The 18,400-nt window shown below is 52.3% G+C and overlaps 1 protein-coding gene across 1 annotated transcript; it reads right to left on the bottom strand.

Annotated features, from left to right (window-relative positions):
- Positions 1-1,614: 1,614 nt before the first annotated feature.
- On the bottom strand, positions 1,615-14,279 carry LOC133362763 (dual specificity tyrosine-phosphorylation-regulated kinase 2-like). Its single transcript, XM_061581699.1, has 14 exons — positions 14,265-14,279; positions 11,768-11,834; positions 11,208-11,310; positions 10,193-10,341; positions 9,712-9,848; positions 8,088-8,234; positions 7,153-7,291; positions 6,339-6,420; positions 6,000-6,172; positions 5,453-5,513; positions 5,113-5,230; positions 4,612-4,761; positions 2,400-2,607; positions 1,615-1,620 (listed from the first exon to the last, which is right to left on the bottom strand). Exons 2-14 carry the CDS (start codon positions 11,771-11,773, stop codon positions 1,615-1,617), a joined length of 1,479 nt encoding a protein of 492 aa, XP_061437683.1. The 5' UTR covers positions 11,774-11,834; positions 14,265-14,279.
- Positions 14,280-18,400: the final 4,121 nt, after the last annotated feature.

Genomic DNA, 18,400 nt, shown 5'->3' with positions numbered 1-18,400 from the left:
GTTCACGTTTACGGTGACTTTCAGACCGCGTTCCACTCACTGAAATTGTATTCTCCGCAGGGAATGGATTCGTTGCTCCGTTGCAAGTTTCCTTCCCTACTCACCCATTGACATATTTCGTTGCTTCCTCTTAGTATCTTTCACACGACGGTCAATGGTACAGTGTATAATAACAAATAGTATAACATTTAGATGCTTAATACAATGTACAAAGTAATATATAGTATCGTAATTGTATAGGCAATATACAGCAGTGTGATATACATTAGGGTGGGTAGAATAATACATAGTGTAATATTACAATGTCTAAGGTATAGGGTGGTTTATAGCAATACAGTATGTAATTTAATGTTGGGTTTGTCTATGGCAGTATATAGTACGGTGTAGACTCGTGTGATGTAAGAGAATAAAGTTTAGATGGAAGCATATAATATATTTTTCATGACGTAGAATTGTAATGTATTACTTACTGTTAGTAACTCAGCTTATTGTAGAGTATATTTAGTATACTGATGATACTATGTAGTTTATACTTTAGTTGTTTACGTGGTGGTTTTAGTTACTGCAGCTACATACTATTAACACTCCTTCCCTTTATTAATGCTACCCCTATCCCCTCCCTTTGATGCTGCTAATCCTGCATAATGCACGGACATAAGTAGTACTATTCAAATACCTGCATTTCCCATATCCCCTCCCTTTGATGCTGCTAAGTCTGAATAATGCACGGGCATAAGTAGTACTAATCACATACCTGCATTTCCCATATCCCTTCCCTTTGATGCTGCTAATCCTGCATAATGCACGGTCATAAGTAGTACTAATCACATACCTGCATTTCCCATAAAAATGCTAAATTCCTCTTGATATGCATATTCTTTTGTCAAGGCGCCCTTTCCCCCCCTTCCATCCCAGCTTATATATATGCTCCAAGCACGTGTGCTGTTTCATTCAGACGCTGTCGCCTCGACAGACCTGGTTTTCACCTGAGGACGGCTGCTTGCGTTGTGGCCGAAACGTCGTGAGAATTGTTTTACGATGTTTTATTTTTATTATTTTATTACTTCCCTTCTACGTGACTTTACCGAAAGAACCAAGACTTGGAGAATATCTGCAAAGAGGAGTGGGACAAAATCCCTCCTGAGATGTGTGCAAACCTGGTGGCCAACTACAAGAAACGTCTGACCTCTGTGATTGCCAACAAGGATTTTGCCACCAAGTACTAAGTCATGTTTTGCAGAGGGGTCAAATACGTATTTCCCTCATTAAAATGCAAATCAAGTTATAACATTTTTGACATGCGTTTTTCTGGATTGTGTTTTTGTTATTCTGTCTTTCACTGTTCAAATAAACCTACCATTACAATTATAGACTGATCATTTCTTTGTCAGTGGGCAAACGTACAAAATCAGCAGGGGATCAAATACTTTTTTTCCCTCACTGTAAACCCAAAACCCTATAAACCCCTAACCCTCTGAACCCCTTTACCCTTAAACCCCTTTACCCTGAAAACCCGAACCCTCTAAAAACCCCTAACTCTCGAATCCCCTCAACCCCTGACACTCTCAACCCCTAAACCCTATAACCCTCGAAATCCCGAAACCTCTAAACCCCTTATCCCTGAAATAACCCGAAACCTCTAAACCCTTAACTTTATAAATCACTAACCCTCTAAACCCCTAACCCTTTGTGTGGAATGTGGTGGGGATGGGATCATGGGGTGGGTGGGTGCAGGGTGTGTGTGGTGTGCGGTGGGTAGTGGGTATCACAGGGGGGTGAATAGGTGCAGGGTGTGTGTGGTGGGTATGGTGATAGTGGTCGTGGTTCACAACGATCCGTGACCACCACCACCACCTCTACTGTGTGGTGGACCGGCCACCACACAGCAGCACGCGTCGGAGGAGTGAACGGATGGTTCTCCCTATGCGGGCCAGACGCCCTCGCTTCCTCTTCTCCTCCTGCATCACCATCACCTGATCCTCTGTCCTTGTCATCTCCTTCTCCACCATCTTCTCCACCAATGTCTCCTCCACCTGCACCACCATCTCCTCCACCAAGGTCTCCTCCTCCTGCACCACCAGATCCTCCACCAGGATCTCCTCCTCCTGCACCACCAGCTCCTCTATCAGGGTCTCCTCCTCCTGCACCACCAGCTCCTCCACCAGGGTCTCCTCCTCCTGCACCACCAGCTCCTCCACCAGGGTCTCCTCCTCCTGCACCACCAGCTCCTCCACCAGGGTCTCCTCCTCCGGCACCACCAGCTCCTCCACCAGGGTCTCCTCCTCCTGCACCACCAGCTCCTCCACCAGGGTCTCCTCCTCCGGCACCACCAGCTCCTCCACCAGGGTCTCCTCCTCCTGCACCACCAGCTCCTCCACCAGGGTCTCCTCCTCCTGCACCACCAGCTCCTCCACCAGGGTCTCCTCCTCCTGCACCACTAGCTCCTCCACCAGGGTCTTCTCCTCCTGCACCACCAGCTCCTCCACCAGGGTCTCCTCCTCCTGCACCAACAGCTCCTCCACCGGAGTCTCCTCTTCCTCCACAACAACCGTCAGCCATTTAGAGGCCTGGGCAAGCGCGGAGGATGGGGGCAGCGCCGGCTCCGCTCTGTAGAGAGATGCGCACGACACTGTTCCAACTTCCTGCTACAGCAGAGATCGCACTCCCCCCCCCCCCCCCCCCACCATCGTGCGGAGATAGATTAACCAGGTTAATAACGATGCTGCAGTAACACAGAATACCTTTGCCCATCGTGGGTCTGGTTACAAAATGGGCATTAGTCTTGCGATATCACACTGGATGAAAGGCTACATGGCAAAGATATGGCTGCTTCATTATTTGTCCTCACCCAGAACCCAATTATAAAAATACATCCGTATATAACCGAATGTACACGTGGGGTTTGAACTGTACATGTGTTCGTTTGCAGGCGGCAGGGCTGGAACTCCCAGTCAGAGGGACCTGGGTTTGATGCCCAAACTTGGGCCACTTTCTCCATGTGGAATGTGGAAAATTACACTGGTCAACACTTTTTCTGGCATAAGGTATTCCAACGGTTTTAATGTAATTTTGGGGTGCTGATTACATATCTGGCTTCAGTTTTTGTCTATCACATCAGGTTTTTGAGATCTCAAATATTGCACTTTCAATAAAAACTACAGAAGAAAAATATTAAATAAATGTGGATATCTACATAAAATGATATTATAAACACACTATCCTAAAAATACAGCACCATATTTTAACACTAAAGCAGTCACTGAATCGCAACAACTTGCAATCATAAGTGACAGAGTTAATTTCGGATAAAATCAATGAAAATGGGGTATGCCGATAGCATAAAAATGAGATGTGATCGAGCCAATCTGAGATCAGATTTGTAATCAGCACACTGAAATTAGTCTAAAACAGCTGTAAAAGTCCAGGCCAGAAAAACATGTTTTTTGTTGACCAGTGTTATTTAGACTGGATGAAGAGGAATCCGATATGCAGTCGAGGCACAGGGTCAGCAAGTTACAACAACAAACATAAGAAAATGAGTGCAATGTGTAAAAATGTAAGCAAGTCCCGAAATAATTGAGCATATAAGCACAAAGTACGCAAAATCCTGCCAGTTTTTCAACACTAAATACAAACTTGGGCAAGGCAGCAAAACATCAACAAGAACAGCCCCAGACCTCACCAAGACAACACACAGTCCCTCAATAAAATTGTACATTAAAATGTAACTTTCATTCCTTGGGGTTTGGCATTTTCCTCCATGTAACCGAACCCTGACACACACGCCACACAACCAGTGTTGGATGGACATCCTCGGCAGTGTTAGAAATTGAACCCCCAAATCACTCAATAGGAATCGCATAGCAGCAGTAGCAAAAGCAAATTTGTTCTGTACTGCAAACAACTTGGCAGGACTCTAATTAAAAAGAGTCTTGAGACTGAGTGAGGCTCATGCTGGCTAAATAAGGGTAGTAGTAATCAATATAGAGCCGGGTACGGTGTACTGGGGAAACCGCCCCGGGCACCGTGCTTCTGGCAGCCCTGTGCTTCGAGGTCACGGTGTCAGATGTAATGTCTTTTTAACACATAGGCTTTCGTACCAGATTGGCTGACATGATGACATCAAATTTATCACTATTTAAGACCGAAACAGGAGTATTTCTCCACAATTCTCCCCGGCAAAATGTCGTACTCGAATTGTAAATGTGGTGGGTTTGCTTTCCAACACACTGGTGTGCTGATCTAGTAACTAATTGTCACATTTTGTTTACATGATTCAGACGCTGTCTCCCCGACAGACCTGATCTTCACCTGAGGACAGCTGCTTGCGTTGTGGCCGAAACGTCGTGAGAATTATTTTAGTATGTTTTATTTTTATTATTTTATTACTTCCCTTCTACGTGACTTTACCGAAAGAACCAAGAAGATGATACACCTTACTAATTGGCTGTGTTGGGTGATGGTGGGTTTAACAACACACGTATATCTACGCGATCTAACCGAAACAAACCTGTATTATTAGCAATACTTCCGGTTTAATTGTGACTTGCCCCGGGCTCCACACCTCCCTATGGACTGTCTTGAACATTTGACAAGCAGATTGTGGCTTACCGTCGCTCAGCAGCTCCAAAACACTGTACACTGCCAGGAGTAGCAGTGGTGGTGGCGTTGCTGGTGGTGCTGGTGGTGCTGGTGGCCGCGGTCCGGAGCCAGCTGTGACCCAGCGCCTGCGCTGGCGTCATGCGACAATCCGGATCCCATCTGTTGAGAGGCACACGGGGGTCACACGCGGCGCACATGGTGAGAGAGGCGTTGTGAGAGCATTGACGTTCCTTCCCTTCTCCCACGAGGTCCAGGAACGCACAGCAGCAGCGGTAGTCGTGGTAGCAGCGGCAATCCTTCAATACGCAGTACTCTAAAAATGCCCTGAGCCTCGCACTGCCGAGTAGAATCTTTAATGAACCTCCAAAGAGGGCGATCTTAACACCGGTGGTACTGGTCATCGGCAGGTTCACTCAGCTCCACATCTTCCTGGTGATCGAAGGAGAGCGATCGTTGATCACCTTGGTGGGGGAAATCCTCATGGGGAGGGGGGAGGGGGATGATTCTTACCGCAGGCAAGAGCTGACGAAATCAACAAACTCCGGGTCGTGGCTATTGAGTGCCCCGTGAAGTGACAAGCTCCCTGGCACCCTTCTCTTGACTGGGCAGAACATCATGCCCACACGATCTGCAGGAGACATGCACAGCAGGAGAGACACACAGTCACCAACCACCACTTTGCCCACCTACCCACTTACCCACCCACCCACTCTCCCACACACCCATTTACCCACCCACTCACCCAAGGAATTGAAAATACAAAGAGGCCCCCCCCTTGGCCACCCCAACAGCTCCAGGCCACACCCTAACACTGAATCCGGTCGGTTGCTCGCCCCACCCTTCAACTCACCAAAGTAGTGCATTCCGTCAGGAGCTGCATCCATCATACATCTTGGAGGCAACCCGAGGATCTGCACATGGTTGAGATAAAGGCAAAGGTCACCCGTGTAGGTGCAGCAGACTGTAGGGGCAAGTGCTTTTAGTAGTGAGTAGAAACAGCAGCAACAGCAGCGGCACCAGTTGAGGGCCAGGACTGTGGCACACACAGAGAGGGGATGGTTGGCCATATTGAAGCAGGTACACACCGCACCAGGTACTCATTTGAGGCTGAGTCGAACTCGGGGATGCCCAGTACCGGTTCAGATAATCCTCACTGATGTTGGCCGTGATTTGGAATCAAACTCGCATTACCGGGTTTGTAGCCGAGCACGCTAACCGCTGCACCACTGCTTCCCCCACACGTACAAGACACACACACAACATACGATGGCTGCCATTCGCCAGGTCACCAAGTACCCAATCGCCCCCCCCCCCTCTCCTACCTCCCCCCCCCAGAGCCTACAACTTTAAGGAAGGAGGGGGGAATCACGAGTGGGTGAACGCCCAGTTGGAAATACCTCCATGCAGCACGGGAGGTGGTCGTCGCGGCTGTCCGACTGGAATAATTCCCTGCCGGTCACCAACTCCGCCACCGTGCAGCCCAGTGCCCACATGTCCACTGCACAGGTCAATCTGTAGCCCAGCAATACCTCCGGAGATTGGAATGGCCGGGTCCCACCAACATAAAGAGCTGCACAACAACCACAACAAATATACATGTATGTGTGTACTCACTATGTCATGAACAGCATCCTTGTCACACACTGTCACATGTACAGACACTAAGAGACTTGCACACACACTGGTACACAGACACACCCACACGCAGAAACTCACACCCAGGTTAGGTTACTCACGTTGACTTTTCACAAAAAAGCTGGTGCCAAAGTCCGTGACCCTGATGGTGCCGGTCACGGTATCCTTGATTAGAACATTTTCCTAAAGCAAGAGAGGCAGAAGGAATTCACACTCGAAGGTTACGCCAATAGCATTCAGCCAGCAGTGGATCAATCACGTACCACAGTACATACTAAACAGGGGAACGAGGTGAGGCGTAGCGCCGTCGTCAACCTTTAGTCAAGTGCAACATTCCCTGTCTTCTGACAGCTGCCACTGGGGGTGCCCCTTTCAAATGCGTCATGACGAGCGATGTTCGTCGAGGCTCACATTTAAAGCTCTCTGAAGCACCATCTAAGTAAAAGGGTGCGGCTCTATAGATAACTTTTCCTAGTTGCTCACAGCTGCCCGTTAACGAGTTACGAACCAAAAACCACACTCGAGGGCGCACGGATTTAGTGACGATTTGGGAAGTTTTCCATTCACAGCATGGAAGCCAACAATGGGCACCTGTCAGTTCAAACGCGTGTTTGGCACATTTTGAAAATCATTATTTTCAGCTCCGGTTTGTGTTTCCCAAAGTTTGTGGCAACGCTGTGATCTACATTGCTGGTTTTCTCTGTGGCGAGTCCCCCAATAGCGACACGACTCTACACGACAGTTTAATTCATACCGGATCATCACCAGAGGTAACGTGACCCTGTCTCCTTCCAGATAGACGGACAGACCTAACACATCGACCCTGTGACCAACGTGGGCGGTTTTCTCTATGGTCCGAGTCCCCAATAATGACAACTCCGGAACAAAGTCGCGCTGAATGCTGTGTCCACTCACTGGCTTGATGTCCGCATGGATGATGCTCCTGGCCTTGGTGTGGCAAAGGAACTTGAGGATGCCCCTGGTGTAAGTTTTCACCATCCCCATGTGCAATTGCCGGAGCCCCGCTTCCTTAATCACATCATGGAGGCTCTCCCTGTGAAAGAGGCAGAAGCAACAACAACAATTACAACAACGATGCAATGTCAGTGTCATACCCTGCAATACTGCGTGGATTATGATAACGACAATATTATTATTCTATTTGCACATTCACGACTAATATGAGTCATAGCTCCGTGTGGGTTTAGGTCATTGGTTTGCTGATAAACCGAATCAGCTAGCACTTATGACCACTTGCTTTCATTGGCTGTTTTCGGGTGGTGGAGTTATCTATTAGGAGATACAAACAAGGGGCACAAGCGTCACCACTGCGCTGCAGCCAACCTGCTGATCGAGTGGAGGTGTGGCTATATAAAAGTGGGCGGTGCTGATTGAGAAAAGAGGAGTGGCCTCTAGTGCACCTGGGGCACATGACAGCTCCACAGTATCGCAATACGAGGTTGGCACGGGAATCCCAGAAGTAACATCTAGCCCCGGTGGTGTGATGTCATCACCCCCCCCTGGTGTGGAAGAGATCAGGGCTTTGATTCTGACCCTGACGCATGTATATTCTGAGTTTGCATGTTCTCCCCCTGGTCACGTGGATTTTTCTCCGGGTCCTCTGGTTTTTCCCTCTACATTTAGAAACGTGTTTAGAGTATTTGGCTGCCATACATTTCCACATCAGCCACTTTTTTGAGCTATCATTTGTAGCCAGGCCGCTTGTGAAAAATAACTAATCGGGCAGTGGGCTTTACCTGCTAAATAAAATAGTTTTTGTTGAGCTAATGAAGTTAACCACGCCAAGGGGGGGGGGGGGGGTGGGGGCGGTGGGAACACATGGTACGTACTTCAACAGCTCCAGGACAATGCAGTGGTGTCCTCTGAAGTCAAAATATTTCAGGACTTTGACGACGTTGTAGTCCTCATCACTGCCCTCGCCCTGAAGTGCCAGAGCCATCTTGATCTCCATTCTCTGAAATTTATCACGCTTGGAGCTGTGCAGAGAAAATCCACAAATGAATCATGACTTAGACTTGCTTAAGGAATGACCAGAAACAAATTATATTCAGAATTAAATAATTATACGTTCCCCAAGTGTAATGTCATTGTGAGTTCCAGTAGCGCGCTCATGGAAGGTTCCAGAAAGGATAGGGAAGAGGATAAAATAAGCAAGGGATAGAGGGGGGTTTGGGGTGCTGCCTTAACGTAGTGATTCCCTAATGTGTGAATTGAGCCGACTCCGAGTATGGCCCCAGCCACACTCAGGATTTCCAGGAGCTGAGCCAAGCCACGGCTGAGCCACTCGTGTATCTTTATCAGCAGCTGAGTGGCTCAAGCCTGAGCCAAACCACGGCTGAGCTGGAGCTGAGCCTGAGTTTTAGAGACTGAACCATAGCTGATTCGTGACTGAATGTGGCTCTCACAAAGCAAGGCATTATAACGTGGAACATCATGGGACCTCCTTTGCCAATACCAAAATATGAGAATAGATTTTCCCCTTTTTCCTGGCAACAAAACAGGTGTTAAGATATAAAAAAAACGTAAACCTTTTACAAGGAATCATGTCTGAATTAACCACAATACTTGTGGTCAGTATGCAAACAAAAAACATACTCTGATAATATATGCATTGTCTTTTAAACTGATTGGTCCACACCAGACAGCTTTCTGTTGAGTCTAGTCTCAAAACGGTGTTAAACCAGAGGACGCCAAAAGGCGTACAGCACAAAGACAAGCACTATCAGAGGAATGAGAGCTCTGGGTGAGCAGCTACATCATGGGACCTCCTTTGCCAGTATATTTTTGGTACTGGCAAAGGAGGTCCCATGATGTAGCTGCTATAACGCAGAACGCACATGTTATAACACAGAACGCGCCCGTTATGACATGGGACAACCTCATTAAAGCGTGGAACGTGCCTTTTATAGCGTGGAACGTGCCCATTATAACGTGGAAGGCTCCCGTTATAACACGGACCGCACCCATTATAATCCGGAATGCATCTGTTCTAATGCAGGAAAGCGCCCATTATAACGTGGAATGTGCCCGCTATGAAACTGCACGGCTGAGCGGTATGATACAGTAGGCGGAATGCGGAATGATAACGTGACATGACAGCATACCATCCATTATTGGTATCTTCATATCACTGTGCGTGTATTATATCTTGCAAAACTTTATCGTTACATTATATATGGGGATATTATGTTTGCTTAATGTGCTTTCCCTTAACGCGGCACTTTTCAGGAATGCATCTACCAGGTGAAATGAAGAATTAATGTAATGTAAGAGTGAACTGATCCAGAACAGGGGGAGAACATACAAACTCCACACAGGAGGGCACCCGAGTCAGGAGTCGAACCGGGGTCCCTCTGTGAGGCACGAGTTGTCACCACCTCATCACACGGCCGCCCACAGCAAAGGACTGAACAACAACGTCGTCCTTGTGACAACACCGCTCTGAATTCTTACCTCAATGGTGATACCAAGATCTTCACGGCCACCAGGGTGTTCCTCATGTGGTCAAGGCACCGGATCACCTGGCCTTGACCTCCGTACCCAATCTTCTTCAGCACCTCATAGCGGTAGTGGAGGTGCTCATGCTGGACCTGCACCAAATTACAATCATTTAGACTGACTATATTTTGAAAATCACAACATGTAAGAAGTGTGAGCATTATTTTACGAAATAATTGTTTTATTAAGTGTTTGGTTTTCTTAAATCTGTAATTGTGGAATGCTCTGATGTCTGCTGGCTGAGACACCCTTAAAAAGCGCATTAGCTCAATGGGCTTAACTTGGGAAATAAACTTGATTGTGAAGTGTGTGGGAGAGTGCATGTGTGCTGTCTCTGGTTGGTTGGTACTTCAGGTGCAATGACAAGAAGCCACGAACCTCGCGACCGCTGCGCCTGCGACCGCCCCCACGGCCGGGGCTTTGTGGCGAGTCTCACCGGAATGTAATGATGTTCGTGGTCGTCGTATCCATCGTTGTTTGGTCCCCGGGATCTGTTGCGGAGCGCAAAGTACCATACTTCCTGTATGGCGGCAAGCTCCAGCTTCTCCCGGTGGGTCATTTGAGGGCCAAAGAGAGCCAGGATTGCTGCAGGCAAGAGAATAACAACAGCTGTCGGTGATCATTTGTTTAGATTCCTTTTCAGGAGGTTCCTGCAGATGATTTACAGAGAATGGGGGTGACGCTGCTGCCATTACGTCTGCTGTGTGATGCCAATTTGAGGAATTTGCAGGGGATTTGGATGTTTTGGCCAATACCAGTTATGTCTGTATGTTGAACTTATTTTGCACCGTGTTTCGGCAACCCTGCTAATCAGAAGTAAGGGGGAAGGACAATTAACTAAAAAGTTCGCAAAAATTATAGATTTAAAAGAACATCGCTCCAGTGGCTTCCTAATGTCAGAGCATTCCAGATGACTGCAGAAGCACATCTGAAAACGTGCGATGAAGTGACCATCTTCGTTCGATGTCCAGCTATATGCAGCTTTGATGACGTCTTAGGTTGCTTGGATTTGACAACGGGGTTAATGAATTAGATAAATATAACACAGATATGCCAAGGATTTTATGAAATAAGAATAACTTTTACCCTTTCTGGCACAAAAACAGGTGTTAATATGTTCAAACACCAAATCGATACCTTTTGCAAGGCATCAAGTCTGCATTTACCACACATACTGGTGGAAAAATATGCAAACAAACATGCTCCGATAATATATGCATTGTCTTTGAAATTGACTGGCCTGCACCAGAGACAGCCTTCTTTATGACCTTGTCTCGCCGGTGTGAGACCAGAGAATGGCAAAAGTCGAACAGTACATCACCCATGCAACATGGCCACCATGAAGTTCCCCAATGCATCATGGTCACTGTCACGTCCCCCTTGAAACATGACCGTCGTGATGTCCCACCATTCAGTGTGGCCATCTTGACGTCACTCATTTCTGTTCTTACCTTGTGGCGACTTGCTGCGGATGGAGGAGGTGCGCGCTGAGGACAGCGCACTCCACGTGGTGCAAGACTCGCCGTTACTCCGAGCCTCTCCAGCTCGGCTGATCTACACACACACACAAAAAGGTCCACCACTAGAGCTTGAGGAGTGAGTGGGACTCGGGCAGGACGAGCCATGGCCAGGATGGACAACAATGGCTGACAGTCAAGAATAATAACAGCGACAACCAAGGAACGGAACACATCAGAGAGGAGAGCCGCCAGAGAGATGGTGCGACGAAACCGGCGCTTGGCAGATTATTCCATCACAGGATGTGAGGGGTAGCAGAATCTCAGGGAGCGAGGCGTTCATCCATCAGTGGATAGATAACAGTGCTGTAGATGCTCACGCGTAGACGGGCACGTACACCAACAGGATCTCGGAGAGACACTGATAGACGCACACACACTCAGGCGGGCAAGGAGAAGCACATCCAGGTATACAGGTCACAGGTAGGCACACGCAGAGGGGAGAACACACGTCCACCCATACTTCACCACACAAGTCGAGGAGCCACATGTACCTCCATGGTAGCAACTTGCAGACGAGGGTGCTCAGAGCTCACGGTGTCTCTCGCGCGGTCCGGGTCTCTGCGTGGAGAGCGGGAGACAGAGGCGAGGGTCACAGAGTCGAAGGGGCGTGACAAACCCACGTCTAAACACACGTCACTTCACAATGCGGACTCTCATCATCAACACAGACTCACATCCTCACCAGTCACCCACAATACGAAAAACACAAAAAGCAACAACTGCCTTTCCTCAGCATGCCTGGCAAGGCGGTGTTGAATAATCCTTGCCAGGACCTTTCCCGGCACACTGAGGAGTGAGATGCCCCTGTAGTTGTTACAGTCTGTGCGGTCTCCCTTCTTAAAGATGGGGACCACCAGGGCATCCTGCCACCTCACTAACACCACCACCACTAATACCACCAACACCACCATCACTAACACCAGTAACACCACCACTATCACCACTAATAACAACCACAATCACTAACACCACCATCACTAAAACTAACACCACCACCATCACAAGCACCACCCCCACTAATACCACCAACATTAACACCACCACTCCTCCCCCTGCCAGTATGGGACACCAAAGACAAAGAAGGCTCAGCTAATCGAGTCTCTCACCTTTCTAAAGAGATGCCGTGACTCTAAGGTAATACCAATCGCATTTACACTAACCTCTGCTGCTGTAACTTCTTCTAATGCTAAACGAATTATGTCTAGAACTAGCTTAGCTCTTATCTCAGAGAAAATCAGACCTACGCGCACCGAACTAGATCAGTTAGACAAGACACTACAAATCACACTTATCTTTGACTGCAACAATGTCCACATAGGATTGGGAACATGTAGACAATATGACTGCCTCTTCAGCTGCCGCTATGTCGACCAAATGTAAGGACAACTTGATTTCCAAATTCAACCGCCTCTCAAATAAGAGACCGGACCCACACACTGAAAAGCTAGACGTTAACAAAGTCGTAATTAATCGCTAATCCTGCATAATGCACGGGCATAATATGACTTTGAAACCCCCCGCCAAACCTCCTACGCATTTCACAAGTAGTACTAATCACATACCTGAATTTCCCATAAATATGCTAAATTCCTCTTGATATGCAAATTATTTTGTCAAGGCGCCCTTCCCCCCTTCCAACCCAGCTTAAATATACGCTCCAAGCGTGGTGGTGTTTCATTCAGACGCTGTCTCCCCGACAGACCTGGTCTTCACTTGAGGACGGCTGTTTGCGTTGTGGCCGAAACGTCGTGAGAATTATTTTATAATGTTTTATTTTTATTATTTTATTAATACCCTTCTACGTGACTTTACCGAAAGAGCCAAGAAGATGAATCCCTGCAGTCACGAAAGCTTTAAATCGAAATAAAAACAAAGATCCCCGTAGAGACTTAACAGTCTGTAGGGGAAGTGCTGTTAGCCAGCAGTGCGTATGAAGGCTGGCACGACACACGAGGGGGTTGGATTGCCAGCACCACGCCCGGCCGCCTTTGTCTCCCTAGTGGCGACCTTTACACACCGCACCAGGTACTCATTCGAGGTTGAGTCGACCTAGGGGAGGCCCAGCACCGGTTCAGATAATCGTCACTGCTGTTGGCCTTGAGAGAGAATCCACCTCGGGGTCTCGCAGTTAATAGCGCGGCACGCTGTCAGCTACACGACCGTTCCACACACACACAGACTCACACAGAGAGACTCACACACACACAGACTCACACAGAGAGACTCACACACACACAGACTCACACAGAGAGACTCACACACACACAGACTCACACAGAGAGACTCACACACACACAGACTCACACAGAGAGACTCACACACACACAGACTCACACAGATAGTCTCACACACCAGACTCACACAGATAGTCCTCACACACACACAGACTCACACAGATAGTCTCACACACACACAGACTCACACAGAGAGACTCACACACACACAGACTCACACAGAGAGACTCACACACACACAGACTCACACAGATAGTCTCACACACACAGACTCACACAGATAGTCTCACACACACACAGACTCACACAGATAGTCTCGCACACACACAGACTCACACAGATAGTCTCACACACACACAGACTCACACAGATAGTCCTCACACACACAGAGACTCACACAGAGAGACTCACACACACACAGACTCACACAGAGAGACTCACACACACAGACTCACACAGATAGTCTCACACACACACAGACTCACACAGATAGTCTCACACACACACAGACTCACACAGATAGTCTCGCACACACACAGACTCACACAGATAGTCCTCACACACACAGACTCACACAGATAGTCTCACACACACAGAGACTCACACAGAGAGACTCACACACACACAGACTCACACAGATAGTCTCGCAGACACACAGACTCACACAGAGAGACTCACACACACACACAGAGACTCACACAGAGAGACTAACACCACCACCACCACTCGCCCACAGCTCGGTTCAACTCCTCACCTGCTCTGGGGTCTGTCGGCGCCTCTCTAACGGGCAAACTGCCAGTGGGAAGCACGTGGCGCGAGACGCGGGGGCGGTACAAGTTAACCACGCCCCCCCCGTGATGTCACAGCCATTAGCTCCTCCCCCCCGACCTGAGCTCCTCCCCCCATGCCTCCTCTGCCCCCCACCCGAGACCCCCCATGTACCCCCCTCAATACCCCCACCATGACCGTTCCACACAGAGAGACTCACACACACACGGACTCACACGGAGAGACTCACACACAGAGACTCACACAGCCACCACTCACCCACAGCTCGGTTCCACTCCTGCAGGAGACCGACTCAGTGTAGTCCCAGGGCTTGCGAGCTGGTCTTCAGTCTCCAACGGCTCTTCTGCTCCAACGACTGCCTCGAGCTCTCTCACGCACCGCCTTATATAGCCAACTGCCCCCCGAGGGGCGGGGCTGTATGCGGACGTCGATGTCGACACCCCATGCACGGATGTAGACACCTCAACGTAATGGCTTGCTACACCCCGGTACGTAACGCCTCTAGATCTCGATTTAAAGCTTTCGTGACTGCAGGCATTCATCTTCTTGGTTCTTTTGGTAAAGTCACGTAGAAGGGAAATAATAAAATAATAAAAATAAAACATAATAAAATAATTCTTACGACTTTTCGGCCACAACGCAAGCAGCCATCCTCAGGTGAAGACCAGGTCTGTCGGGGAGACAGCGTCTGAATGAAACACCACCACGCTTGGAGCGTATATTTAAGCTTGGTTGAAAGGGGGGAAGGGCGCCTTGACAAAATAATTTGCATATCAAGAGGAATTTAGCATATTTATGGGAAATGCAGGTATGTGATTAGTACTACTGTACTTGTGAAATGCGTAGGAGGTGGGCGGGGGGTTTCAAAGTCATATTATGCCCGTGCATTATGCAGGATTAGCAGCATCAAAGGGAGGGGATAGGGGTAGCATTAATAAAGGGAAGGAATGTTAATAGTATGTAGCTGCAGTAACTAAACCACCACGTAAACAACTAAAGTATAAACTACGTAGACATCTCTAACGGCCAAACTGCCAGTGGCGCGAGACGCGGGGGCGGTACAAGGTAACCACGCCCCCCCCGTGATGTCACAGCCATGAGCTCCTCCCCCCATGCCCCTCCCCCCATGCCCCTCCCTGCCTCCCCTCGCGACCACCTTCAAAGTCCCCTCCCCCCCTCGCGAACCCCCCATGCCCCTCCCCCCTCACCCCCCATGCCCCTCCCCCCTCACCCCCCATACCCCTCCCCCCTCACCCCCCATGCCCCTCACCCCCCATGCCCCTCACCCCCCATGCCCCACCCCCTCACCCCCCCCATGCCCCTCCCCCCTCACCCCCCCATGCCCCTCCCCCTCCCCCCCATGCCCCTCCCCCCTCACCCCCCATGCCCCTCACCCCCCAATGCCCCTCCCCCCTCACCCCCCATGCCCCTCCCCCCTCACCCCCCCATGCCCCTCCCCCTCCCCCCCATGCCCCTCCCCCCTCACCCCCCATGCCCCTCCCCCCCATGCCCCTCCCCCTTCACCCCCCCATGCCCCCCCCCTCACCCCCATGCCCCTCACCCCCCCATGCCCCACCCCCCTCACCCCCCCATGCCCCACCCCCCTCCCCCCCCATGCGCCTCCCCCTCACCCCCCCATGCCCCACCCCCCTCCCCCCCCATGCGCCTCCCCCTCACCCCCCATGCCCCTCCCCCTCACCCCCCATGCCCCTCCCCCCTCACCCCCCCCATGCCCCTCACCCCCCATGCCCCACCCCCCTCCCCCCCATGCCCCTCCCCCCTCACCCCCCCATGCCCCTCCCCCTCCCCCCCCATGCCCCTCCCCCCTCACCCCCCCATGCCCCTCCCCCCCCATGCCCCTCCCCCTTCACCCCCCCATGCCCCCCCCCTCACCCCCATGCCCCTCACCCCCCCATGCCCCACCCCCCTCACCCCCCCATGCCCCACCCCCCTCCCCCCCATGCGCCTCCCCCTCACCCCCCCATGCCCCACCCCCCTCCCCCCCCATGCGCCTCCCCCTCACCCCCCATGCCCCTCCCCCTCACCCCCCATGCCCCTCCCCCCTCACCCCCCCCATGCCCCTCACCCCCCATGCTCCACCCCCCTCCCCCCCCATGCCCCTCCCCCCTCACCCCCCCATGCCCCTCCCCCTCCCCCCCCATGCCCCTCCCCCCTCACCCCCCCATGCCCCTCCCCCCCCATGCCCATCCCCCTTCACCCCCCCATGCCCCCCCCCTCACCCCCATGCCCCTCACCCCCCCATGCCCCACCCCCCTCACCCCCCCATGCCCCACCCCCCTCCCCCCCATGCGCCTCCCCCTCACCCCCCCATGCCCCACCCCCCTCCCCCCCCATGCGCCTCCCCCTCACCCCCCATGCCCCTCACCCCCCATGCCCCTCCCCCCTCACCCCCCCATGCCCCTCACCCCCCATGCCCCACCCCCCTCCCCCCCCATGCCCATCCCCCCTCACCCCCCCATGCCCCTCCCCCCTCACCCCCCCATGCCCCTCCCCCCTCACCCCCCATACCCCTCCCCCCTCACCCCCCATGCCCCTCACCCCCCATGCCCCTCACCCCCCATGCCCCACCCCCTCACCCCTCCATGCCCCTCACCCCCCCATGCCCCTCCCCCCTCACCCCCCCATGCCCCTCCCCCTCCCCCCCATGCCCCTCCCCCCTCACCCCCCCATGCCCCTCCCCCTCACCCCCCAATGCCCCTCCCCCCTCACCCCCCCATGCCCCTCCCCCCTCACCCCCCCATGCCCCTCCCCCTCCCCCCCCATGCCCCTCCCCCCTCACCCCCATGCCCCTTTCCCCCATGCCCCTCCCCCTTCACCCCCCCATGCCCCCCCCCCTCACCCCCATGCCCCTCCCCCCTCACCCCCCCATGCCCCACCCCCCTCACCCCCCCATGCCCACCCCCCTCCCCCCCCATGCGCCTCCCCCTCACCCCCCATGCCCCTCCCCCTCACCCCCCATGCCCCTCCCCCCTCACCCCCCCCATGCCCCTCACCCCCCATGCCCCATCCCCCTCCCCCCCCATGCCCCTCCCCCCTCCCCCCTCACCCCCCCATGCCCCTCCCCCTCACCCCCATGCCCCTCCCCCCCCATGCCCCTCCCCCCTCCCCCCTCACCCCCCCCATGCCCCTCCCCCTCACCCCCATGCCCCTCCCCCTCACCCCCCATGCCCCTCTCCCTCACCCCCATGCCCCACCCCCCTCCCCCCCCCATGCCCCTCCCCCTCCCCCCCATGCCCCACCCCCTCCCCCCCCATGCCCCTCCCCCTCACCCCCCATGCCCCACCCCCCTCCCCCCGCTGCCACTTCCGCTGGGGTCGGGGCCGAGTGGAGGCGGCGCGCGCAGTGCATTGTGGGTGGCGAGCGGCTGGTTTGGATTCCCGCTCACGGCCACCGTCAGTGGCGAGCGGAAGCTTCTGAAGCGGCGGCTCGCTGGGCCTCCTCTACGTCGACTCAGCCTGAAGGTGAGAACCTCGCGCGGTGTGTCCACATCAGCAGTGGCGGCGGCGGTGGGAGGAGACAGAGGAGGCGCCTGGCCCACAGACGTCACGTTCTGCGGAGTTCACGGCGCAGCTTCAAGCAGAGCTCGGCCCTGCTGCTGCTGCTGTTGTGGTTACATTATAGTTGTGGTTACATTATAGTTGTGGTTACATTATAGTTGTGGTTAAGTTATAGTTGTGGTTACATTATAGTTGTGGTTACATTATAGTTGTGGTTACATTATAGTTGTGGTTACAGTTGTTGGTCGTGGTTATTGTTGTGATTATAGTTGTGTGGTTGTTACTGTGGTGGTTGTGCAGGTGGTGGCACACGAGTTAACCCATAGCACCAGGGTCTAGCCCTCCTCTTGTACCGAGCCAGGCAGAGCAGTCGGCCCATGGCACCTGAGTCTGGCCCGTGACCTCCTCCTGCACTTAGCCTGGCACAGCCGTCAAACCATGGAACCTGAGTTATTGTGGTGACGTCACCGCCACGTCGTAGTGAATGGCGACTGTTAATGTGTGTTGGCTTGTGTGTGAGTATGATGGTGAATGCGTGAGTATGATGGTGAGTATCATGGTGAGTGTGATGGTGAGTGTATCG

The sequence above is a fragment of the Lethenteron reissneri genome, unplaced genomic scaffold (assembly GCF_015708825.2).
Source record: "Lethenteron reissneri isolate LAM-NWPU_2019-01 unplaced genomic scaffold, ASM1570882v1 scaffold_1607, whole genome shotgun sequence".
Taxonomy (NCBI): domain Eukaryota; kingdom Metazoa; phylum Chordata; class Hyperoartia; order Petromyzontiformes; family Petromyzontidae; genus Lethenteron; species Lethenteron reissneri.
The sequence above is the reverse complement of the archived record's forward strand: the minus strand, read 5'-3'. Positions and strand labels throughout refer to the sequence as shown.